This window comes from Oncorhynchus mykiss, chromosome 7 (genome assembly GCF_057628025.1).
Source record: "Oncorhynchus mykiss isolate SJ-2025 chromosome 7, ASM5762802v1, whole genome shotgun sequence".
In the NCBI taxonomy this organism is placed as follows: Eukaryota; Metazoa; Chordata; class Actinopteri; order Salmoniformes; family Salmonidae; genus Oncorhynchus; species Oncorhynchus mykiss.
Window position 1 is genome coordinate 38,523,052 of NC_143028.1, and position 25,940 is coordinate 38,548,991.

The window sequence follows — 25,940 nt, forward strand, 5'->3', positions numbered from 1 at the left end:
CGTCAACCCTGTTACAGTCAACCCTGTTTACAGTCAACCTTGTTACAGTCAACCCTGGTACAGTCAACCCTGGTACTTTATTTGGCACGTAGTAGGCACTTACCAGTCATTTTTTAATGCAACCTAGGGATGGGAAAACATGTTAATTTATGTTGAACGTGCTCTTTATGACAGAATGTTCAAATGAAGCAAACTAAAACTACACTACCCAAAAGGTACTCAATTGGTGGAATGACCCCTCTACATCACAGGGGAGTACAGAAGAATAGGGGCAGTAGCATTATAATCTGGGTTTTATTACTACTGCCTGCGATCAATCAATCAGTCAGTCAATCTCCTTCCAGCAGCATGCCTGTTCCTCCTGTTCCAGCAGGAACCTGGAAGCAGGCAGATATTATCTCTGCGCTGCTGGGAGCTCTCAGCCTATTAAGATCATTTATCTCCAGTACAGATGGGATGTGTTAAGGTGGGCTGCTCTCCTCCACCTGGTGACAGAGAGAGGACAGTACTGATGAGGCCTGTGCCAGGTCCCAGCAGGGTGTTATGGCTGTGGCAGGGGGAATATTTAAAGCCCATATTAAGCCTACAGGGAGAGGAGGCTGGGTCTCAGAGCAGCAGCATGTGCTTATCAGGCGAACCCCCACGGGGCCTGGGAATCAGACAACATCTGCTCTTCAGACGGGGGAGGGGACGTCCCTAAACACATGGGCCCAGGGCTGGAACTAACCTAGAGCACCAGAACCAATATAAACCAATTAAGTGACAAACAGCAGTATTAGTGGACGTTTAAGTGTCACACCCAAAACAACCTGCTCAAATTTTCCGTTTCAGCACCATGTTGCCGGTGAGAGAGGGGCAGAGAGGATTATGGGTGTTTGAGGCTTTGATCCTACTAATCAATTTTCCTTTTGGTGTCGGTGTGAGGTCAAGCACGAAAACCAAGAGAACAACAGAGCAATTCATTGTCATAAACCTAAATGCATCTGTGAGGCAAAGAGATCAATTTATGGCCCTCTTCCAGGCAACGCACGTCACCTCGGACAAATGGATGCAAACCTAATGAGATGGGCTGATTTATAATGGAGACCTGCAGCTGGCACTCAGTTGGAGTTGATGGCAGTGGAAGCAGGCAGGTTTGTCTCTCTGGAACAGAGCCAGGGTAAAGTAAAGTCTTGCACTGCAGAACTCAAGCAGACAGGACAGAACAGGAAGACAGGAGGGAGTTGGCTTGGCTGGCATGCCAGTGGACAGCCAGCATGTAAACAGCAGGAAGAACGATGGATCCCAAATGACAAATACCGCTGACGGCACAAACCCCATCTGTCAGAGAGCCCTCCCTCTCTGACCGATACAGCTCAAAGACGCTAAAGGGGGAGAGCTGAGCCAGAATGAAAAGAAGAGGAGAAGCTGTTGTATCGACTAGATGCGCTGGCTCCGCTGGTTAAAACAAGTTGTTGAGATTAAAGAGATGCTTAATGAACCAATTTGCTGTTTGGAGTCTCGCTCTCAGCTGTGGGAGAGACTGAGGTAGAGAGAGAGACAGGACACACTGGTGCTTTACCTTGGTCTCATATAGGTCAAAAGGCTCTCTATACTGTAAGTGACTTTGGTCTAAGTGAATTTGTGTGCTTGGTGTGTGTTACCTCGGTCTCACGGAGTAGAGAAGTGTGTCTGTTACCTTGGTCTCAGTGAGTTGTCTCTGCAGTAGCTGCAGGGCCTCGGTGTGTCCCTTCTCACTGTCCTGCAGAGTGGCCAGCTGCTCCTTCATCTCCCTCTGCAACACAACAACAACAACAACAACAAATTAGCAACCACTGACTAGAGAAACACACATACAGCATTGTTCCTAGTTACTAATGAGGTGAATTACAGATTTACTGGAGCACAAATTTCATCAAGTTCCTCTGTTGGATCAAATTGGTGCATAACATTAGATTAAGTCCGTTGATTTGATGTTGACCAATTGTCCTGCAGCAGCATAGGGCACCCTTCCTTTGCTACCACTTGCTATTGGGAAAAACGTCAAACTCTTAAGTTCAACTCAAGGTTCTCGTAAGACATCTACATCTGTTTCAGCCTCAGTGGGAGGTTCAGGTATCGCAGACACCTCCTCCTCCTAACGGCCTAAAAGCCTTTTATGACTTATTGATTAAGGAAGGCTGTATTATGATAACCTTCTGCGGTCCTGGGGGGGGGGGCTGAGTCTGAGGAAAGGAGGTCGTCTCCAGACAGGGTTCTGTCAGACAGAAAGTGGGTCGTCTCCTCCAGGGCACTCCCTCCATGGCAGAACCAGGCCGTCTCTCTTTCTCCCTCTAATCCACCTCCAAGTTTCCTCAGGCAGAAGGAGGACACCAGGCAGTGGAGCTGGAACTGCTGTCACCAACAGGTCCCCTGAGCCCAGCCCACCGCAGACACACAGTGAACAGAGTCCATTTATCAGACAGAGGCAGATCCTCATCGGACTGATGGTGCTTAGGGCCAGGAGAGGAGCAGGACTTCAGGTGCAGGACTTGAGAATGTGTTCAATGTCATGCTGCCTGTGAAGGTCATAGTTAATCTCCCCTGCAGTGCCAATAGTCCAGAGGGATAACAGAAGTCTAAAACGGGATTGACAGTAAAAGGACAGACTGGTTCATTACAACAGCTGTTATTTATTTGCTTCTGCGGAAAATACTCTGAGGAATATCAATGCAGTGCTGGAAAATTGCTTCCTGTTGACTATATCGAGTCAAATAGCCAAGCCAACAACACTCTTCAAATTCAGTTCTCTGCTCTTTGGCACAGAAACAGGCCAGGCAGCCGCTGCATGTAATTTGGTTTACGATGTGTTGACATAACAAGCCCATGTCCTTAATAAGCTACAAAATAAATGTGAAAACAGTGTAGTTTCTATACAGTTTTGAACAGAGCCTAATCAAGGACCTGAACTAAGGAAAACGATCTCCCAATGCTGTCAACAGAGCCTCCTAGACAGGATGTGGCTTTACATTTTAATGTTAAGAGAACTGCAGCAGGATCAGCAGGTTCCATTTCTCTCAGGGCCAGCTCCAGCAAGATCAGCAGGTTCCATTTCTCTCAGGGCCAGCTCCAGCAGGTTCCATTTCTCTCAGGGCCAGCTCCAGCCTGCAGTAGGATCAGCAGGTTCCATTTCTCTCAGGGCCAGCTCCAGCCTGCAGTTGGATCAGCAGGTTCCATTTCTCTCAGGGCCAGCTCCAGCAGGTTCCATTTCTCTCAAGGCCAGCTCCAGCAGGTTCCATTTCTCTCAGGGCCAGCTCCAGCAGGTCAGAGGGCGCACTCCTCACCCAGGCTGAGGACCAATCCTGAGAGAGAAGGAGTGCCGTTTATTCAGGTCTCTCCACTTCCAGGGCCCTCGTTCTGTTGTCTGACAAGTTGGCTTTAATCCAGTGTAATTGGCATTGAACTTGTTCTGTGAGGTTGTAAGTCGATCAGTGTATAGGCCTATAGCATTGAAAAACTCAGAATCATCTTGATCCAAGATACTAACAGAGAGAGAGGCAACACTGTCTGATGCCGTTTGTAATCCAGTCTGTCGGTCTCCTCTATGGCAATAACCCTAGACCCCCCCCGTCCATCTCAGCAGGAGGACCAAACGTGACATTTCCCCCCGGATGCCGAATGGCAGGGAACAGGGTCGCGGCTGGCTGGCAGGCCAATTATTAAACACATTTCCTAAACACACACTGGGGCTTTATACATTTCCCAAACATTCCTAACTGCAGGCCTTATTAAATACAGCAGAGCTTTGCTCAGGAGCTAAATAGGGTTATTGGCTTCCAACGGGCTCCCTGTACTGACAAAGACCAGGGAAAAAAATGCCCCAGTCCTAGCATGAATAATGAGCTGCTCACAATGTCCTCTGGACACACACACACACACACCTTACTTGGGATTTCATTGGATTCACGAAAGTAAAGCCAAGAAACTTCCACTAAAGTTGTGGAAGAACCACAGAGGTAAACAGCATTGTGATTTAGGTCTAGTGAGCATAAATTAAGACATGTATAGATTTAACTGCAACAGGTTGTTCTGTACAGAATTATATCCACGTCTCTTTGACCTGCTAATCGTTACATATCCACAACCCAGCTCTTTCAGGCAGCAGACGTGGCAACACACTGCTCTGAGCTGAGCAGAACGCACACTGCGACCAGTACAGGCGTCTGTCTACTTGAAGGGCCCGGTTGTGTAAATCAGTGTGAACAGGAACACAAACCTGCCATCTCTGCTCACAGACACACACCTATATTTACAGCCCTAGAATAGGTGAGTCACAGGGGCGAGGAGAAACTATGAGTCATGGGCCATCAGTGCAGCTCTTCTGGGAAGGAGAGAGAGAACTTCTTGGCTGCTTTCGCCATGATGGAGGGTTTACACACAGGAGGAGAGCAAGTAGTGATGGGGAACTCAACTGATACATACTTTTGTGTGTATATATAGTGTAACTGTATGTGGACACCCGTTCAAATTAGTGGATTCAGCTAGTTCAGCCACACCCGTTGCTGACAAGTGTATAAAATCAAGCACACAGCCATGCGATCTCCATAGACAAACACTGGAAGTAGAATGGCCTTACTGAAGAGCTCAATGACTTTCAACGTGGCACCGTCATAGGATGGCACCTTTCCAAATGAAGTCAGTTTGTCAAATTTCTGCCCTGCTAGAGCTGCTCCGGTCAACTGTAAGTGCTGTTATTGTGATGTAGAAATGTCTAGGAGCAACAGTGGCTCAGCCGCAAAGTGCTAGGCCTCACAAGCTCACAAAATGGGTCCGCCAAGTGCTGAATCGTGTAAAAACCATCTGTCCTTGGTTGCAACACTCACTACCGAGTTCCAAACGGCCTCTGGAAGCAACTTCAGCTTCATGAAATGGGTTTCCATGACCAAGCAGCCGCACACAAGCCTAAGATCACCATGCGCAAAGCCAAGTGTCGGCTGGAGTGGTGTAAAGCTCACCGCCATTGAACTCTGGAGTGATGAATCACACTTCAGCATCTGACGGTCAAATCTGGATTTTGCGGATGCCAGGAGAATGCTACCTGCCCCAATGCATAGTGCCAACTGTAAAGTTTGGTGGATGAGGAATAATGGTCTGGGGCTGTTTTTCATAGTTCAGGCTAGGCCCCTTGGTTCTAGTGAAGGGAAATCTTAATGCTATAGCATACATAGCATTCTAGATGATTCTGTGCTTCCAACTTTGTGACATCAGTTTGGGAAAGACCCTTTCCTGTTTCAGCATGACAATGTCCCTGTGCACAAAGCGAGGTACATACAGAAATGGTTTGTCGAGATCGGTGTGTAAGAACTTGACTGGCCTGCACAGAGTCCTGACCTCAACCCCATCGAACACCTTTGGGATGAATTGGAACGCTGACTGCGAGCCAGGCCTAATATCCCAACATCAGTGCCCGACCTCACTAAAGCTCATGGCTGAATGGAAGCAAGCCCCTGCAGCAATAATCCAAGGTCTAGTGGAAAGCCTTCCCAGAAGAGTGGAGGCTGTTATTGCAGCAAAGGAGGGACCAACTCCATATTAACGCTCATGATTTTGGAATGAGATGTCCATTTGGTCATGTAGTGTATCAGGATATTATTTTTGACGATATATCGCAATATTTTTTGCACTAGTCCTTGTCCCTGCACCAAAACACTAGTATTTTTCCTTTATAGCTTGTTCTCTATCTCCTTTTTAAAATGTTGAGACCATTTGTTCCAAGCACTTTTCAAAACTTGTTTTCTCATGGCTCTTGTCCCTCTGCAGCATACATGGTGAGCAATATGTATGGAAGACTGAATGGCAATATATAGAAATCACAATACATATAGTATCGGGCACCTGAGTATCGTGATAATATTGTATCGTGAGGTCCCTGGCAATTCCCAGCCCCAACAGCAAGTGTGTCAGACTGAAAAGTATTGATTTCTACACCCAGGGAGGGGATTCAGGAATCAATAACCTATATAGAAAATGGAACAGAGTGAATCTGGTGTCTCACACACCTTTGGACATGTTGCCACAACCTCAAGTGACATAGCAATGTACATTTTTGTACACTGGTTTTAGGATAACAACCCTGACTTGACGCCATGTGCAGAGGGTCAAGATTGATTGTTTCAACTGTCGTTTTGATCAGTTTAGGTCGTAAGACGCAGGTAGTTTGAGTTAGTTGTTGGGAAAAGAGGCTGTTTATCATTGACACGGCTGTCTGCACCGTCTGGCAACTCTCTGCTGAAACAACATGTCATCCTGTTCTATCACCCAGATCTATTCTTCAGCCCTCTGCCAACAAGACAGGTCCCCCCCCCCCCCCCGCCTTGCCCTTCCATATTCCTGCCAGGGTCCCGCTCTGTGATCATTAACATACAGCTCTACAAGGCTATTTGCATGAATTAAAATTTAAGGAGAGGCAGCGCCATGAGATGTCAATTTATAATATGTACTGTTCATTAACTTTTCAATTGCCACTAACTAGCCAGTAAGCTATAGAGTACTACAGTAGGAGTCATGATGCCAATAAAACCTAGCGGTCAAACAGGTTAATGGTTCCAATCGTTTTTCCCGCCATAGGAGATTTTTTAGAAACACTTAAAATATGGGCTGCGTTGCGTGTAGGCTTACCCTGAGGTTTGACGTTCTGATAACCGTGTAAATCGCTCTAGGACAAAGGCGACTTTAATTCTCGTCAATGAGAATGGAACCCCGTAACACCATTCCTGGAAGCCTCACTCACTAATATCTATAAAACCCTGCTGCCCTGCCACCATGTTATGTTCCCATAACGTAGTGCGTCCCTTCATTAACAGGAGTCGGTTTCTGAGGGAGGGACCTCTTGGTAGTGTTTCTTGTAGTTGGAGATGGGCTAGATGTGGAGCAGGCTGGGAGCATTCATCATTTACATGACTTGCCCTACATTCTAACCACTGGAGAATGCCAGCATCGCCACCTTCTTTCTTTTCCTTCGAACTCTCCGTAGCCACACAATTTTCTACATTTTTCAAGGAGCTAGACCCACTTTGGTCTAATTGGACAAGGTGTTTGTGTGTGTGTGTACGCACGCGATGTTGTTCAGCAAGCTAAATTGTGTTGGGCTCCATTGTCGTTAGGGGCATATCATTCAGTAGCGAGAGCTGGGCAGTGAGCCGGTCACAGCAGCCACTAAATGACTCCTCAGACAGGTCAGCCAGACCGGTTCTCTCGCCAATCTCCCACCTGACTGCTAGAAATGATCAGACCACTGGGTCCTCCATCTCCTCTGAGGGGAGAGTCAGATACGGAGGAGGAGGAAGGGCCATGTCTGTCTCTGTGTGTGATACTGTCGCCATCGCTGTCTGTGCATCTCAGCCTGGCCTAGTCACAGTCATACACAATGACAGACAGGGCTGTCTGTCTATCAAAGCCAGTAGGTTACATGGGGTGGATGTTGCCTGCAGCCCCAGTTTGCCCAGTCAGCTGGCTGCTGTAGCCTGGATGCTGCTGCTGTGCTGTTTAGACTGCAGGGACTTCCCTGGAGAGGCTGTGAGTGGAAAATGAGGGGCTGGGATTTTAGGCGCAGCTTGAGCACATTTGGATGTTCCCAAAAAAAACACTGTGGCCTGACACAGTATGTTGGTGAGTGTTTTTGATTAGATTTTCACTGACTGCTTACCCCAGAGGCAGAGTGAGTGTATTGGCAGCAACCAGACAATTGGCAACCAGACTGTTGGCAATGTTTGGCGTGGGGGCAGGCAGTTCCATACTCTTTTATGGAGGCACAACTGTTGACTGACCTCAGATTTACCATTTTTAATAGCTACTTACAAATCATGAATAAAAACCCTCTTCGTATATTTTTATGATTTGGCCCATTCTCTTGCACTGTAGCTAGCCCGCCTTAATCATTTCTAAGAATAATGAGTTAGGAATGAAGAAATCCAGAAAGTATTTCCCTCCCTTATACGTCATGGAAATAGCTCTCTGCCAGAACATATTTATGGGTTTGACTGATTGTGAAACTGATAGTCTGTAATGGTCTCCTCCGCACATCTTCAGTCAGCTACTCTGTCAGGGACTTGAGGGTGCGTCTTTTCTCTATCATTCTATTGGGAGCAGAGGAAAGGTCATGCTCTGTGAAGGCATGGCAACCCCAGCCTGCTAGCTAGCTTGTCGGGTGGCTCTTGCGTCATTGGTCCCATGTTGTCTGGGCCAAATCAGCTGACTAGAATGGGCCTGGTGTGTAGAGTCTTCACTTACCCGGAAGCACGGTATACCAAAACTTTAGGAACTTTTTCGATACTAGGACCTGATAACCGGTTCGGTAGTAAAATGTGTGTTACTTTCGGTACTTATGTAAAATGTGTCTCACGTCGTCTACTAATTGAGAGAGGCTCATGTCCGTCTATCAGCGCAGCCAATGTACCCTTACAGCGAGAGAGTACCATGCCTGCTCCACTTCCTCAGTGCTAGTTCTAGTCTGTCCCACTGCACACCACTAGCGCCACGAGAGATTCTGGGTTTGAGTCCAGGGTCTGTCGCAGCCGGCTGCGCCGAGGAGACCCATGGGGTGGCGCACAATTGGCCCAGTGTCGTCTGGGTTAGGGGAGGGTTTGGCCGGCAGGGATGTCCTTGTCCCTCCACGCACTAGCGACTCTTGTGGCGGGCCGGGCGCAGTGCACGCTGACACAGTCGCCAGGTGTGCGGTGTTTCCTCTGGCACATTGGTGCGGCTGGCTTCCGGGTTAAGTGGGCATTGTGTCGTGAAGCAGTGCGGCTTGGTTGGGTTGGGTTTTGGAGGAAGCACGGCTCTCGACCTTCGCCTCTCACGAGTCCGTACGGCAGCTGCAGCAATGAGACAAGACAAAAGCTGTGGCCCTTGCTGCGCAAGGTTAATAACTACTCCAAATCTAAAAGCGAGTGACATTGGAAACAGTATTAGCGCACACCCAGCTAACTAGCTTGCCATTTCACATTGGTTACACCAACCATTAGGCTGATAGGCTTGAAGTCATAAACAGCGCTGTGCTTGCGAAGAGCTGCTTGCAAAACGCACAAAAGTGCTGTTTGAATGAATGATTACGGGCCTGCTGCTGCTCAGTCAGACTGCTCTATCAAATCAGACTTAATTATAACATAATAACACACAGAAATACAAGCCTTTGGTCATTAATATGATCGAATCCTGAAACTATCATTTAGAAAACAAGACATTTATTATTTCAGTGAAATACGGAACCGTTCGTTATTTTATCTAACGGGTGGCATCCCTAAGTCTAAATATTCTTGTTGCATTGCACTACCTTCAATGTATGTCATAATTACGTAAAATTCTGGCAAATTAGTTCGCAATGAGCCAGGCAGCCCAAACTGTTGCATATACCCTGACTCTGCATGCAATGAACGCAAGAGAAATTACACAATTTCACCTGGTTAATATTGTGCACACCCAGCTAACTAGCTAGCCATTTCACATCGGTTACACCAGCCATTAGGCTGGATTAGTAGTTATAACTAGTGATTATGATTGATTGTTTTTTATAAGTTAAGTTTAATGCTAGCTAGCAATTTACCTTGGCTTCTACTGCATTCGCGTAACAGGCAGGCTACTCGTGGAGTGCAATGGTTAGAGCGTTGGACTAGTTAACTGTGCGGTTGCAAGATTGAAACCCCTGAGCTGACAAGGTGAAAATCTGTCGTTCTGCCCCTGAACAAGGCAGTTAACCCACAGGTCCTAGGCAGTCATTGAAAATAAGAATGTGTTCTTAACTGACTTGCCTAGTTAAATAAAAAGGTATTTAAATAAATAAATAAATACAATACAATAAAATATATATTTAAATAATCGGAAATCGTCGCCCAAAAATACCGATTTCCGATTGTTATATAAACTGGAAAAATCGGCCCTAATTAATCGGTCGACCTCTAAAGAATGGTACCAACACATCCCCGAGAGTAACTTCTCCCAACCATCCAGGAACAGTTTGGTGACGAACAATGCATTTTCCAGCATGATGGAGCACCTTGCCATAAGGCAGAAGTGATAACTAAGTGGCTCGGGGAACAAAACATCGATATTTTGGGTCCATGGCCAGGAAACTCCCCAGACCTTAATCCCATTGAGAACTTGTGGTCAATTCTCAAGAGGCGGGTGGACAAACAAAAACCCACAAATTCTGACAAACTCCAAGCATTGATTATGCAGGAATGGGTCAACAGTCAGGATGTGGCCCAGAAGTGAATTGACAGCATGCCAGGGCGGATTGCAGAGGTCTTGAAAAAGAAGGGTCAACACTGCAAATAGACTCTTTGCATCAACTTCATGTAATTGTCAATAAAAGCCTTTGACACTTATGAAATGCTTGTAATTATGCTTCATTATTCCATAGTCTAAAGACACTGAAGCAGCAAACTTTGTGAAAATTAATATTTGTTTCATTCAAAACTTTTGGCCACGACTGTAGATATGGTTAAAGTGACTATGCATATATGATGAACAGAGAGTAGCAGTAGCGTAAAAGAGGGGTTGGCGGGTGGTGAGTGGGACAGAATGCAGATAGCCCGGTTAGCCAATGTGCGGAAACACTGGTTGGTCGGCCCGATTGAGGTAGTATGTACATGAATGTATAGCTAAAGTGACTATGCATATATGATAAACAGAGAGTAGCAGCAGCGTAAAAAGAGGGGTTGGGAGGGGGGTGGCACACAACGCAAATAGTTTGGGTAGCCATTTGATAACCTTTTCAGGAGTCGTGGCTTAGGGGTAAAAACTGTTGAGAAGCCTTTTTGTCCTAGACAAAAAGTCCTAATTCTGTAAATGTATTGATTGTTGCTGAATCTTGGCCAGGTCTCCCTTGAAAAATACTCTGTCTCAATGGGCTTTTCCTGGATAAATAAAGGTTAAATTAAAAAAATTGCTTTGTATTTTGTACATTACATAATAACTGAAATGCATTAGTGGTGCTCATAAATCAGCGTTCCAATTATTTCCAGAGACAGGCTCATTAGTAGTAGCGACTCAGCTCTATATTTGTGTTGTATTCCACCCACCCACACAAAAACAATTTTACCAAACAAAACGCATGGATGAAGAGGACAAGCTTAGGTTTTCAAGAAAGGGGGGGGGTTATGACCAAAACCAAATATAACCATGTCTTCATAAAAACTAAAAAGAAGCTTCTTAGGATTAGGCAAACGCTTCGATAGTCAGCATGTTGTTCATTTAAAACCAAGTATCCATTATGTGTAAGAGCCACAAATCTCCACGGAGAACATTCTGTCATCACACGCAACATGCAGACAGACTACAGAGTTCACAAACACTGGTTTAGCTCCTACATCTTGGCCCTGGACGCAGCTGCGTACCGTTGTCTCTCTGTAGCTGGCTGGCTTTACTATTTTACTGCTGGCTGGCTTTACTATTTTACTGCTTGCCAGCGTTTCTACTTCATGTAAACCCATTAAAAAAGTGTGTGTTCGACTTATGCACACACAAAACAAACATTAAATTTGTCCTCACACAGTCTCAGAGTATCCAGGCCAGTCCAGATTTACTCTGTAGCTCCCAGTCCATCGATTCACTTTCCATCTAGTCAATAAATACAGGGGTAAAACAGGCCAAACCACAATGCTGAATGTTTGGCCGAAGGGAAGCCCTGACTTTAGCTTGAAATGTACACTGATAGAAAAACAGGTAAAAGTCGCCACTGGCTGGGCAGAGACTCTGCAGTAGTGTAGTGGCCCCTCAGGTGCATGGACAGGGACCACTCCATCTGAGAGCAATCTGGCCTGGGGGTGCAGAGTGGAGTTGAACGCAATGAAGACAATGGGGAGAGATGAGAGAGGACAGTGTCACTGCAGTGATTAGTCCCATACAGTGCCCAGACCAAACCAGAACCAATAACAAGAACACACAGTCTTCTATGGGAGAAACTTGGGTCTAGTTTAAGAACAACCAGTCTGGCATACACACTCCGCTTCCTCCATCGCCTCTCCTTCCAGAGCTGCTTTAATATTCATCTTGGCCTCACACCTCGTTAATAATCCAGCGAGGAATTGAAGGAACTGTAGGGCTCCCTGTGTGTTCACTAGACACCATATTCTCATTACAAGTCCAGGGTTGGTAAGAGGCAGAGATAAGAGGATACGGAGGATTTCCCAGGTGCACCTGCAAGCATGCCGATCCCTCGCTCATTTCACTGCATCTGGACTGAGGGGTAAAAGACACCAGAGTCACTGAGTACACAGCGGTAGTGTTCCATAATAGACCATGTAAACAGCTAGGCTACTCCACGGCAGGCAACAGCACAATACTAACGTCACCATGCAAGCTCCTCCCCACCCCACACTCCTGGAGCACCATTAGAGTGGAGGGGTTGGGGTGCGAGGCTGTAGAGCAGTAACGAGGACTCCTATCAAGAGCACGTCTAATTAAATCATCTGGAGCTAATCACGGACACAGGGAATTACAGGAGATAATGGCCCAGACTAGCCCTGAACAATGGCCTGTAATCTGGGCTGCTAAATCCCAGACTAATCAGGAACGCACAGCTCAGAGCCTCAGGGCTGGGCAGGGGTTCTGCGGCTGTCCGACTACACACACACACACACACACACAGCAGCTCAATACGAATTACATTGTGGAAATGCTTACCACTCAGGCTGCACTAAAGATAACTAGAGGGCTATGTATAGGCAACCACGGCCTTCCTAGTAGCCCACGAGACTAGCATTTAATATCAACTCTGTACTCAAGATTATGGGGTTGTCGCAAATGATCAAATCATCTCCATGTAAAACAGATTTCCTTGCGGATGTGGACAGCAACATTGTGTTAGGAAGAGCTGATTTCCCTGCAGAATTACGCCGACTGGTGTACATGCAGGGCTGAGGATAAGACCCTAAGCTGTCAAAGTTAGGAGACATCACTTCCCCTTTCATAGCGAGGCAGACATGACCTGCAAATCCTCCTCCTGTTCCTCTACTGCACACATACCACTCCCCAGGCAGTCTGGCAGCTAGCTAAATAAAAGGTTAAATGTAAAAATAAAATAAAAACAAGGGCCTACGGGGACAGGGTGGGAGCAGCATGGTCTGACTACAAGGCTATAATCAACATCATTACACATAACTGAAACTAAGGTATTCCACTGCATCAACTAGGTTAATTGGCAGAAATGAGCTTATATGAACCTAATTTCATTGGCCTATTTCTTCCTGTGTTCTTAGACATTTTACAGCTTATTGTAAAAGAGGGAGTGAGTTGGGCTGTAATAAAAACAGATGCGGGGACCTAAGAAAGCACACGAGGGAAGAAGAAACAAACAGCCAACCAGTCAACAAACAGCCAACACTGGTGAGGGCTCAAGACTCCAAATCGGGAACACTGGAGGGACCCAATGCAAATCTCCAACTAAATAAATTAGGGATGCACGATATCAGCAACAACAACAAAAGCACAGCGTTGACGCAAAGTTGACGTGCATACCTATATAACGTAGCTTTATGACATAATGACGCACAAAGAATACAGCGCTACATGTGCAACACAGCATTCCTAACTTGGCCCACAATGTCTGCTGTGTGGATCTATTTTGACGTTTCAAAGGAAGATAAAAGGCCATATGCAACGTTTGTGCTGCTATTATTTCCTGAGAGGAGAAAGTGAAATCTTTCAAAACAACAAACCTAATTACTCCTTTGAAAGTGTATCACCCCCAGATGTTCAGCAACTACTTAGAACAAAAGCAGGGAAAAAACTAACACTGCCAACAACTAAACGAGTTCAAGTCCAGCAGTCATTTGAAAGAGTAAGAACATTTCAGCGAGACAACTCAAAGGCCAAATCCATGAATGAATTCCAGGTAATGGAATTCATTACCCTTGACAAGCAACCGTTCTCTGTCGTGGATGATGTTGGCTTTCGCCGACTGGTCGAGCCCCGGTACACATTACCAAGTAGGCGCTATTTTTCAGATGTTGCCCTACCGGAGTTACACAGTATTGATGAAACGCACATCCATGAGCTACCTGCTATAGGGGTCACAGCTATTAGCTTCACGACTGACATTTGGACCAGCGACGTCAGCCCCATGGGCATGCGGAGTCTGACAGCACGGTGGGTCGACGAGGATTTCGTACTGAGGAAAGATGTATTGCATGCTCAAGAATGTGCAGGTTTCCATTCCGCTGCTGCCATTTCAATGGCATTTGAGATGTTTGAAACATGAACACACTCCGAGCTCCATTCGAACAACTGACTGGAGAAATAAGCTCATCAACTGCGTCTGCAGCAGACGTGAGACCCTCTGTCATGGCAGTGAAACGCCTGCTCAACAAAACTTCCAAAACAGACAGTGGGGTTAAAACTAGCAAAAGTACTCTACTAGAGACTGTGAACAAGCGATTCGGTGGCATTCTCTCTGTGCCTCTAATGTGTCGCCACCATGCTCAATGCTAGGTACAAGGACCGCTACTTTGATGCAGACAAGAAACAGGGTTTACGTGAAATGTTGTTAGAGACACAGCAGGACAAGATGGAAACAGACACAGTGCCCACCGAGGAAGAGAGGCCACGGACAGAACTGTTTGACATGTATGATGAAATCCTGGTTGAGAATGAAACGACTGAACAAATTAACAATGAAACAGCACAGTAAGTAAGTGAAAGAAAAAGGTTTTGATTATGTTTAACTGGTGTAGCGGTATTTATTAGAGAGGGGTAAAGAAAGATTTTGTTCGGGCGCCAGGCAGGTATCAACCATGCCGAAAGGAAAAGATTAGAATAGAGAGAGTACCACTACCAGACCCACACACATCAGCAGAAGAGACTGCCTAGAGGGTAGCCTGTTTACCAGATAGCCAGTGGAGAGAAAAAAGAATACACACCATATAAAACCCACATCACAGCACAGGGGTAACCCCAACAAGAATACCTCATACAATAATACTAATACTAATAATGGCAGAGCAATTCAACAGCAACTTCATACAAGAACGAACCCAGTAATCAACATAGGGGTTTGCAATAATCTGTATTATTTTCTAGTGGATGAGTGTAGAGGGTATGAATGTGGGGGGTGTTCATCGACACAACAAAGGCCTTAAAAATGTCCACAGTCTTCTCGGCCACATGTCATTAGTACACCTCAATACAGTTCACATAACAATACACAACTTGCAAGCAACCTCCCTTTTAACTAAAATGTCCAAATAATTCTGGCAGGGCAATAATAGTCCAGCTCTAATGAACTTCAATGGGAAGTGCATTGGAAAAATAGAGAGTCTGTTGCAGAGTAAAGCACTGGAACGATAGAGGGAAGAGAAAAAGAGAAAGAGAACAAGAGAGATCTTAGCTGTGGTCTTCAGGCGTGCAGGTGTACTGTTTGACTGTCCGATGGTTTGTTGGTTTGTATGTTAAAGCTTCGCAACAATGTTGCTACTAATCCATGCGATCCATAACGGGCGTGGTCCCAAACGAAAACAACCACGACCTAGAGCGATTACACCGATGATTGAGTTAAATACTCTATAAACTACACACGCTGAAAACAAACAAAACTTCTGTAGCACAGCACACACAATCAAAACTGTCGCGCCACCAAAGAGCCCCTCCCCAAAGAGCTGAATGAGCTCTCTTCATTCCTTCCTTCCTTACTGCTCATGCGCTCTTAAAGTGGCAGTGCACGGTGAAGGCTCCGTGCAGATTTCGCCACACTCCTCCCCCCATGAAAAAACAATGCCTGTAGAAACAGAGGATGCAGGCTTTGACAGGTTCATGTTCCTGCTACACAAAACCAGGGAAGTCCTCATCAGAGTCCTCCACGAAGAGGTCCTGCAGGTGTTGCTTTTGCCTGCGATCCAGCTCTTCTGCCGTAGGGTAGCAGGGCTTTAGGTCAACAACATGCACTGTCCTGACATCTTCCCCAGTGTCCTCCAAACAGACCAAGTAGTTCACTGGTCCCAACTGCTGCACTACACGGTATGGACCTTTCCATCTCGAAGCTAGCTTGGCAGTGAACTTCTTAGATGCCTTTGACAGATGATGTGAACGTACCCAGACACGAGACTGGGGTGGAAAACACACGTCTCGTCTATGTTTGTCATAGTTTCTCAGCTGTCGTTGTTTGGCTTTGGTTTTGCTGGCCTCCACCCTGGCTAGCAAGGTGTGGTGGTGTTGTACGGCATCAAACGCTGGGCAGTCAGGTGAAACATTCGAACTTTGCAAGACTCGGTCCATCTGACCTTTTAGTGGTCTTCCCAGGTGGAGTTCGGCGGGAGTGACCCCAGAAGTCTCCTGCACGGCAGAGTTCAGTGCAAAGCGAAATTCAGGGAGATGCTGATCCCACCTTGTGTGCTGATCCCCCACGAATGAAGCAATCATCCCCTTCAGGGTTCGGTTTACCCTCTCGGTCAGGTTGGTCTGAGGATGATAGGCTGTGGTCAACTTGGCAATTACTCCCCAGTAGGTACAGAGCTCTTTGTAGATTCCTGATATGAACTGCGGACCACGGTCAGAGAGGATTTGGTCTGGAATCCTGAATCTGGTAAAGACCTCCCTTCTCAGAATTAGAGCAATGGCTGATGCAGTGGCTTTGCGGAGGGGAAACAACTCCACCCAGTGTGTGTAGTAGTCCACTACCACCAATAAAAATTAATTCCGTGTCCCCCGGCTGGGAGGAAAAGGTCCCATGAGGGAAGAACAGGAAGTCTAGGCAAAGGACTACAGCAAATGCAAGGCTTGAATCTGCAATAATTGCCACAGGAAGGTTAATAGTCTCACCATGCAGTTTTATTATTATACTAATCCAGCCCAAGGGAGTGGTAGGTTCTCCATTGGCCAAGTACAATGGTCCCTCCTCCCATGTTCGTAGCTCCTCATGAGGTAATGCCATGTTCTGCCACAGGGCCTCTTGCATCAGGGTGTAAGATGCCCCTGTGTCGATTATGGCCTTCCCTCTCCAGTTCCTAACAGTCAGAGGAACCAATAGTTGTTGCGGAATAGGAATAAGACCGCTAGCTGTGCTGTCTAAAGGCTTCATGGTGGGCATTAAGGCTGACCCAATTGTATGCAAGCCACCACGCCTGTGCAGACTTTCAGTCTTCGGTCCTTTCTGACCTTTTCCTGAATCCTGACGCTGGACATAGAGTGGGCAAGAATCTGGAGGATGTTGGACTTTACACCAACACATAACTGGACTTTTGTCCTGGATCTTGGGTACAAATATCTGAGACGGTTTAGCCCCAGGAGAGTTATTGGTATACTGGGATGAGGGAACCGGGTTTTTAGTTTGGAGGTGGTGCTTCCAGTCCTTCTCAAACTGAGTCCCAAGACGCACCAGATCATCCACATTTTGCACACGTTCTCGAAGTTGACTAGCAAGGCGGGGAACCATGTTCTTAAGAAGGAGTGTGACCATCTCCTGCTCAGTAATGTCAGCCTTCCATCTCCTACATAGAACTCGATAGGAGAAGGCAAAGTCCCGTATTGGCTCTGCTTCACCCTGGACTCTGTTACGAACACGTTCCGCCAGTTCATCCCCATAGTCCTTTGAGAGGAAGGCTAAGAGGAATATTTTTTGAAACTCCTCCCAGGTTGACACATGTTCACGGGCTATCTCCCACCAGTCTCTTGCTGTACCATGGAGAACACTGCGGAGGGTGGCTAGAACCTCCAAGTCAGTAAGGGGCCGGATAGAAAGAAAATCATTACACTTAGATAAGAAAAACAGTGGATCAACATCATCTTCTGGGCTGCCAAAAGTGGGGAAAAGTAGTTTGATAGGGAGGGAGCGCTCTAGAGGAGGCATGACAGTGGCAGAGGGAGTTCTGTTGTTTAACAGTATCTTCAGAGGGGTTTTTGTAGTACTACCTGTTCCTATTCCATTACTGGCCAAGCCAGTGGCAGAGGTAAAACCTGAGGGAGGTGCAGAAGATTTGTCCAGAAGGGAAAAGCACTGCATTACCTCCTGGTGCAGCCCTTCCAGTTGAAGGTCTGTGGCCTTCTGTGCTTTTTCCATCTCATTAACGGTGTCCTTTTGAGTCTGTTCAATCAAAAATCGTAGTTCCCCTGTGAGAGAGTTCTTCATGTCCTCCATAACTTCCTTCAGATAAGAACACACTCCCTTCACAACAGAGGCTGACTCCTCTGCTCTCTGTTTTTGTTTTGTTCCTCCTCAAGATAGATTATGACTTGATGATGGTTAGTTTCCATTTGTGTTTTGAACCGGTGCAGTTTTCCTTGAATATCCTGCTTCAGAGAATCTTGTAAATATTTCTGTCTCTGAACAATTTGTTGTTGGTTTTCCTCCATTTGACAGGGAAGGAAATCCAATCTCCTCTGCACATCTGTCTGATGAGCCTCCACACATTCACTGAGTTTGCGAATGGCATTCTCCTGCATTGTCTAACTATGATTGGTGTGTGTCCATTGATGTTCCAGTTGTCCAGTGATCACAGAGACACCTCTCCCAGTCTCTCTGGACAGGGTAACCGGAAGGGTTTGAGGGGAGGGTAATGGTGGAGATGTTATAGGTGAGCCAGAAACCTGGGGATTAGGGTCAGTGCTATCCAACTCCATTAGTTCATCGAGTCCTTCCACAATGAAAGAATCCCAAACATGATTACCATCAGGGGTGTCCACATTGACACAGTATGGGGTTCCAACAAAAGACATGATTCAACCTTGTGTGGATGGTGTCATGGGTGTTTCTCTTCAAGTCCCTGTTCGGGCGCCAATTCTGTAGCGGTATTAGAGAGGGGTAAAGAAAGATTTTGTTCGGGCGCCAGGCAGGTATCAACCATGCCGAAAGGAAAAGAGTAGAATAGAGAGAGTACCACTACCAGACCCACACACATCAGCAGAAGAGACTGCCTAGAGGGTAGCCTGTTTACCAGATAGCCAGTGGAGAGAAAAAAATAATCTTGGGTGGCGCGACAGTTTGATTGTGTGTGCTGCAGAAGTTTTGTTTGTTTTCAGCGTTTGAGTTAAATACTTTATAAACTACAATCATCGGTGTGATCGCTTTAGATCGTGGTTGTTTTTGTTTGGGACCGCGCCCGTTATGGATTGCATGGATTAGTAGCAACATTGTTGCGAAGCTTTAACATACAAACCATCGGACAGTCATTAGACAGTACACCGGCAGGCCTGAAGACCACAGCTAAGATCTCTTTTTCTCTCTCTCTTTCTCTTCCCTCTCATTCCAGTGGTTTACCCTGCAACAGACTCTCTATTTTTCAAATGTACTTCCCATTGAAGTTCATTAGAGCTGGACTATTATTGCCCTGCCAGAAGTATTTTGATTGACATTTTAGTTAAAAGGGAGGTTGCTTGCAAGTTGTGTATTGTTATGTGAACTGTATTGAGGTGAGGTGTACTAATGACATGTGGCCGAGAAGACTGTGGACATTTTTAAGGCCTTTGTTGTGTTGATGAACACCCCCCACATTCATACCTTCTGCACTCATCCACTAGAAAATAATACAGATTATTGCAAATCCTCTGTTGATGACTGGGTTCGTTCTTGTATGAAGTTGCTGTTGAATTGCTCTGCCATTATTAGTATTATTGTATGAGGTATTCTTGTTGGGGTTACCCCTGTGCTGTGATGTGGGTTTTATATGGTGTGTATTCTCTTTTCTCTCCACTGGCTATCTGGTAAACAGGCTACACTCTATGCAGTCTCTTCTGCTGATGTGTGTGGGTCTGGTAGTGGTACTCTCTCTATTCTACTCTTTTCCTTTCGGCATGGTTAATACCTGCCTGGCGCCCGAACAAAATCTGTCTTTACCCCTCTAATAAATACCGCTACAGTATAATCTCAACACCTCCTCAATTCAGTACCACTGTTATAAAAATACAAATGTGTAGTGAAATGAAGAGTGGGAGGAGGTGGGTAGTCTAGTTTAATGCACAACAGATGAAGCAACATCCAACTCGTCCACTGGGGTTCCGCTAGCGGAATGAATTGAAAGTCAATGAAATTGCGCCAAATACAAAACGACAGAAATCTCATAAATCAAATTTCTCAAACATACAAGTATTATGCACCATTTTAAAGATAAAATTCTCATTAATCCAGCCACAGTGTCTGATTTAAAAAATGATTTACAGCGAAAGCTCCACAAACGATTGTTAGGTCACCACCAACTCACAGAAAAACCCTGCCATTTTTCCAGCCAAAGAGAGGAGTCACAAAAAGCACAAATAGAGATAAAATTAAATCACTAACCTTTGAAGATCTTCATCAGATGACACTCATAGGACTTCATGTTACACACAATACATGTATGTTTTGTTCAATAAAGTGCATATTTATATCCCAAAATCTAATTTTACATTGGCGTGTTATGTTCAGTAGTTCCAAAACATGCAGTGATTTTGCAGAGAGCCACATCAATTCACAAAAATACTCATTATAAATGTTGATGAAAATTCAAGTGTTATGCATGGAACTTTAGATACACTTCTCCTTAATGCAACCGCTGTGTCAGATTTTTTTTTTTTTACTTTACGGAAAAAGCATAATCTGAGTACGGCGCTCAAAGCCCAAACCAGCCAAAATAAATATCCACCATGTTGCGCAGTTAACATTAGTCAGAAATAGCATTATAAATATTCACTTACCTTTGATGATCTTCATCAGAATGCACTCCCAGGGATCCCAGTTCCACAATAAATGTTTGATTTGTTTGATAAAGTTCATAATTTATGTCCATACACCACCTTTTGTTAGGGCGTTTGGTAAACAAATCGAAACGCGCGTGCAATCGAAACGCGCGTGCAAAGGTCGGACGAAAATTCCAAAAAGTTATATTACAGGTCATAGAAACTATGTATAGAATCAATCTTTAGGATGTTATCATAAATGTTCAATAATGTTCCAACCGGAGAATTCAATTGTCTGTAGAAAAGCAATGGAACGTGAGTTACCTCTCATATGAAAGGGCGTGACTGAGATCGAGGCTGCTGCCAGACCGCTGACTCACTCCCCTCTCATTCAGCCCCCCTTAACAGTGGAAGCCTAAAGATGGTTGACATCTAGTGGAAGCCTTAGGAAGTGCAAAATAACCCACTGTGAATTCGATAGGGGCTGAGTTCAAAAACTACAAATCTCAGATTTCCCACTTCCTGTTTGGATTTTTTCTCAGGTTTTTGCCTGCCATATGAGTTCTGTTATACTCACAGACATCATTCAAACAGTTTTAGAAAATTCAGAGTGTTTTCTATCCAATACTAATGATAACAATAATAATATGCATATATTAGCATCTGGGACTGAGTATGAGGCAGTTTGCTCTGGGCACGCTTTTCATCCAAAAGTGAAAATGCTGCCCCCTATCCCAAAGTTAAATGACTTTGTATGATTAGTCTGCTGGCATGGTCATCTGACATAGCAAAAGGTTAATAACACTTGCACTTTCTAGGTGGGTTTACACAAACCTCTTGTAGAAACTCCCCATCTCACTTTGGGAGCCCTCAGCAGAGCTTCACTAAGCAAGCAGCTTCAGTGGTAGCAGCAGTAACAAGAGAAATAGGCTAGAAGCTAATACATCCATCCCTGGATGAGGATGTTAGGTTTGTATGCATCCTCTCTTAAAAATGCTCAACTGTTAATGGTGGGCTGCAACGTGTCAAGGGGAAATGTATCATTATTTAATTAATTACTCGAATTGATTTGGTCAAGTGCAACTGCACTCTCTGTTCAGTACGCTCTCTTCTTAGCAGCAGTGCCTCTGTTCTGTTTGGCAGCTGCACGAGTGGGAGGGAGATGTGCGTGTGCCTCGTGGTTTACCAGATCTTTTTTCAGCAGTTTTCCGGAAGATCGCTCCGCGACCCACACACTGCAGCGCTGTCGTTCAGAAGCAGATGATCCGCTCTCAGCCACTGACTTGTCATTCCCACCCCACTCAGCATCACTCACCGCTGTCATCGAATTGACTCAAGCTAGCCACAAGTTCTGAGTGAGCTCAATCGTCATGAAATGCAAATAAAGCGGTGAGTTTCTCTCTATTGGTTTCATACAAACTTGGAGAAATAACGAGGAGCGCCGACAATGTGTTTTGTGCGGGGAAGAGCTTAGTAATGAGTTTCTCAAAACGAACAAATTAAAACAACACGTGCTGACCAAACATCCCCAGCATGACGGTAAACCCGGGGTGTTCTTTCAGAACAGGGCAGAATGCTTCAGGAAACAGGAAACTTCAACAATGGAAGAGTAAGTCAGCTAGCAAGGCATTGTTGTCATTTTAGAACAGGTGATGATGATATTGTAAGCAGAAGTAAGGGAGTACTCGCTCTCATCGTAGTTGATGCGAGTTCCCCCGTTCAAACAATCCCCTTGTACAACAGCTAATAGCTAGCAAACGTTAACGTTCACCAAAGCAAGCAAGCTAGTTACGGAGTGCAACCCTAAGTAACAGTACAGATTAAGTGAGCGGGTGTTAACAAGCATGGTTTGGTGGGTCATATTTCGGAGGACGCATGACTCGACCTTCACCTCACCTGTTGGGGAGTTGCAGCGATAAAACAAGATTGTAAATCACAAAAAGTGTGTAGAAAAAAATAAAAAGTACAGAAACAAACTCAATGCTGAGCATGACCATATAAGGTAACACTGTCAAAAAGTACAGAATATATCTGCTTGTTGAAAACTTCAACCAGCCACACACCTCTCATGTCTTTTCTGATCCACATCTGTGTGATGTGATCAGATTATTCAAGTTCATAATGAAAAATTATGTATTGTATTTTAACAGCAACAGTTCCAACCTAGACTTTTTTTCAACAATCATTTCTACAGCAAGATGTACAGTAGGCCTGATCATTTTCATCTGTATTGTTACTTAGGGTTGCACTATCAAAAACTGGGCCTGTGTTTTTGTTTCCTGTTAGACATCGGTGTGATCAATCAGTTTATTCCCATTTAGAATGAAAACGTATTGTATTTAACAGCAATAGTTCCAACCAAGACAGATATGTAAGAGTGTTTTTAATGGGGAACAATAAAACATTAATCTATTTATATGAGTATTTCGTTTCATTGTTATTTGTTTTTGTCTATATTGCATTTGTTTTAGACAGAAGGGGCAATGAAATGTACCCATATTTACATGTAGTTACATGTTTTCATAAGCTTGGGTCCCAGGAAAACACAGAATTTCTCATTTGGGTCTAATAGGATATGACCGTTCTGCCTTTCGCATGGCCCTGTTTCCGCATGAACGCAACCGCGCTCCCTCTCTGCGATGCCACCCTGACTGACCGCCAATTCACTCAAACTCATTTGCTAGTGAGCTAGAAGAAGAAAAACCTGTCTGGCTCTGGGAACCACCTTTCTCAGAAGAATGATATAAAACGAGCTATGTAATAAAGAGCATATGGCGGGAATTAGGAGGAAAAATAAGGACGGGATAAAGGGAGCGAGAAAGTAAATGAGAGAGAGAGAGAGAGAGAGAGAGAGAGAGAGAATGCTGGAGCGGACTGGGGCAGGACACAGGAGAATTGGTAGCCATGGGTGCCCTTGAAATTGCCTGACTCATTACTGCAGCAATGGGACTGTGTGTGGAAAGGGAGCTCAGAGAGAGCTTACAGAGTAAGAGGGACAGAGAGAGCCCTGGTTAACCCCTGGAGGGACACTTCAAAGGCCCACATGCTCCTCTCTTTCCACTGCTTCAAATACCACACAGTGGAGCAGATAAGAGGAAAAATGGTAACACATTGTCATGCTTAACCTCCGTGTTCTGGACCAGATAAGGATGAAATGATAACTGGGGATATGGCAGGTCTAATGGAGAGTGGAATACAGGAGTTCCCTTTAACTGACAGATCTTGCTGGAGGTTGAGCTCTATGGTACACCCACAGACACTCCCAGGATAGAACATCACAGAGCCATTGGAGACTTTGCTAAAGCAAATAGATGTGCTGTACCCTCTCCCACAGCATCCTGCGCATTCCTAAAAATAACGTCTCTGGAGCTCAGTTAGTCTACAAACACGTCCCTGTATGCATAAGTAACCAGGGGCTACAGAACACTTTTCCTCTAGTCTGGGTTTCCTATCACCGCTGTCTGTCTAATGACAAGTGGAGCAGAAAGAGGTTCATGTCCTGGGGCCACTGGAAAGCAGGCAGAGGCTCTCTCTCTAACCTCAAACTCTCCTATCCCAGTCCTAGGCTGCTGTGCTGTTTGTTGCTAATTGGCTACTTGCCAAACTTTTCATTATTTACTTTTAATAACCATTTAAACTCTGCATTTAACCAAATTTACCAACGTCTTAGTTTTTTTCATTCAACTTTTTTACCCCGGACGCTTTATCTGGACATGCTTCTGCAGGACCTCCACCAGCCGAAAAAGCTAAGTAGCAACATTAACTCTATGCCGTCTAATTGCAGTCACTGTACTCACAATATGCACAACAACTATCACCTCATGGTGAGGATAGCAGAGTTGCAAGCCCAGCTTCAGACGCAATCGTTAGGAAAGGGCAATTTAAGTGTGGGAAAGATGAAACAGTGTGTCACCAGTAAGTACAGATAGTAGTATAAATCTGCCCACAAAGTCCTCGCAGCCGGACACTATTCTCAAGGCTTCATTCAGCCGACAGAAACTTTCAACCGGTTCTCCCCATTAAGCAACGAGTCGGAGTCAGAGGCCGAGCCTTCTCAGGTCTCTCCTCCACCCGTTACGGGGTGTGAGCCGCAGAAGCCACCCACCATTAGCTCTGACAAATTGAAAACCCTAGTCATTGGCGACTCCATTACCCTCAAAATTAGACTTAAAGAATTATCCAGCAATCATGCACTGTTTACCAAGGGGCAGGGCTACTGACGTAAATGCTAATCTGAAGATGGTGCTGGATGAGGCTAAAACTGGTGAGTGTAGAGAGTACAGGGATATTGTTATCTACGTCGGCACCAACTATGTTAGGGTGAAACAGTCAGAGGTCACCAAGCGCAACATAACTTCAGCGTGTAAATTAGCTAGTAAGACGTGTCGGCATCAAGTAAATGTCTCTAGCCCCCCTCTCAGTCCTAGCTGGAGGGGTGCTCTCATCTTATCAACATAGACAGGGCTGGAACTCCTCTAGCTCCACAATGAGATGGGTTGCAGGCCAGGTTGCAGGCCAGGTTGCAGGCCAGGCAGCAGGCTGTTAGCCAGCTTGCCAGCTTAGTGGAGTCTGCCGCTAGCACAATCAGTATAGTCAGCTTAGTTTTCCCCATTGAGACAGTGTCTGTGCCTCAATCTAGGTCAGGAAAATCTAAACATGGCGGTGTTCACTTTAGCAATCTCACTGGAATAAAGACCTCCATCCCAGTCATTTAAAAAAAAAAGGAAAAAAAAGACCAAGCGACTTGCAGCTGTAATCGCAGCAAAAGGTGGCGCTACAAAGTATTAACTTAAGGGGGCTGAATAATTTTGCACGCCCAATTTTTCAGTTTTTGATTTTGATTTTGATGCAGCCAAGAGTGATCATGGGCCTCTTGGCTGCATCTCTGATCAGTCTTCTCCTTGTATGAGCTGAAAGTTTAGAGGGACGGCCAGGTCTTGGTAGATTTGCAGTGGTCTGATACTCCTTCCATTTCAATATTATCGCTTGCACAGTGGTCCTTGGGATGTTTAAAGCTTGGGAAATCTTTTTGTATCCAAATCCGGCTTTAAACTTCTTCACAACAGTATCTCGGACCTGCCTGGTGTGTTCCTTGTTCTTCATGATGCTCTCTGCGCTTTTAACGGACCTCTGAGACTATCACAGTGCAGGTGCATTTATACGGAGACTTGATTACACACAGGTGGATTGTATTTATCATCATTAGTCATTTAGGTCAACATTGGATCATTCAGAGATCCTCACTGAACTTCTGGAGAGAGTTTACTGCACTGAAAGTAAAGGGGCTGAATAATTTTGCACACCCAATTTTTCAGTTTTTGATTTGTTAAAAAAGTTTTAAATAT

At 45.3% G+C, this 25,940-nt stretch overlaps 1 protein-coding gene across 2 annotated transcripts in view; it reads right to left on the bottom strand.

The window, feature by feature from the left end:
• The window catches only part of trim62.1 (tripartite motif containing 62, tandem duplicate 1), a 46,547-nt gene that overhangs the window by 11,892 nt on the left and 8,715 nt on the right, over positions 1-25,940 (bottom strand). For both annotated transcript variants that reach the window (XM_021609379.3, XM_021609380.3), the window contains exon 3: positions 1,679-1,774. In XM_021609379.3, coding sequence (XP_021465054.1) covers positions 1,679-1,774 — 96 coding nt within the window. The remainder of the gene's footprint in view (positions 1-1,678; positions 1,775-25,940) is intronic.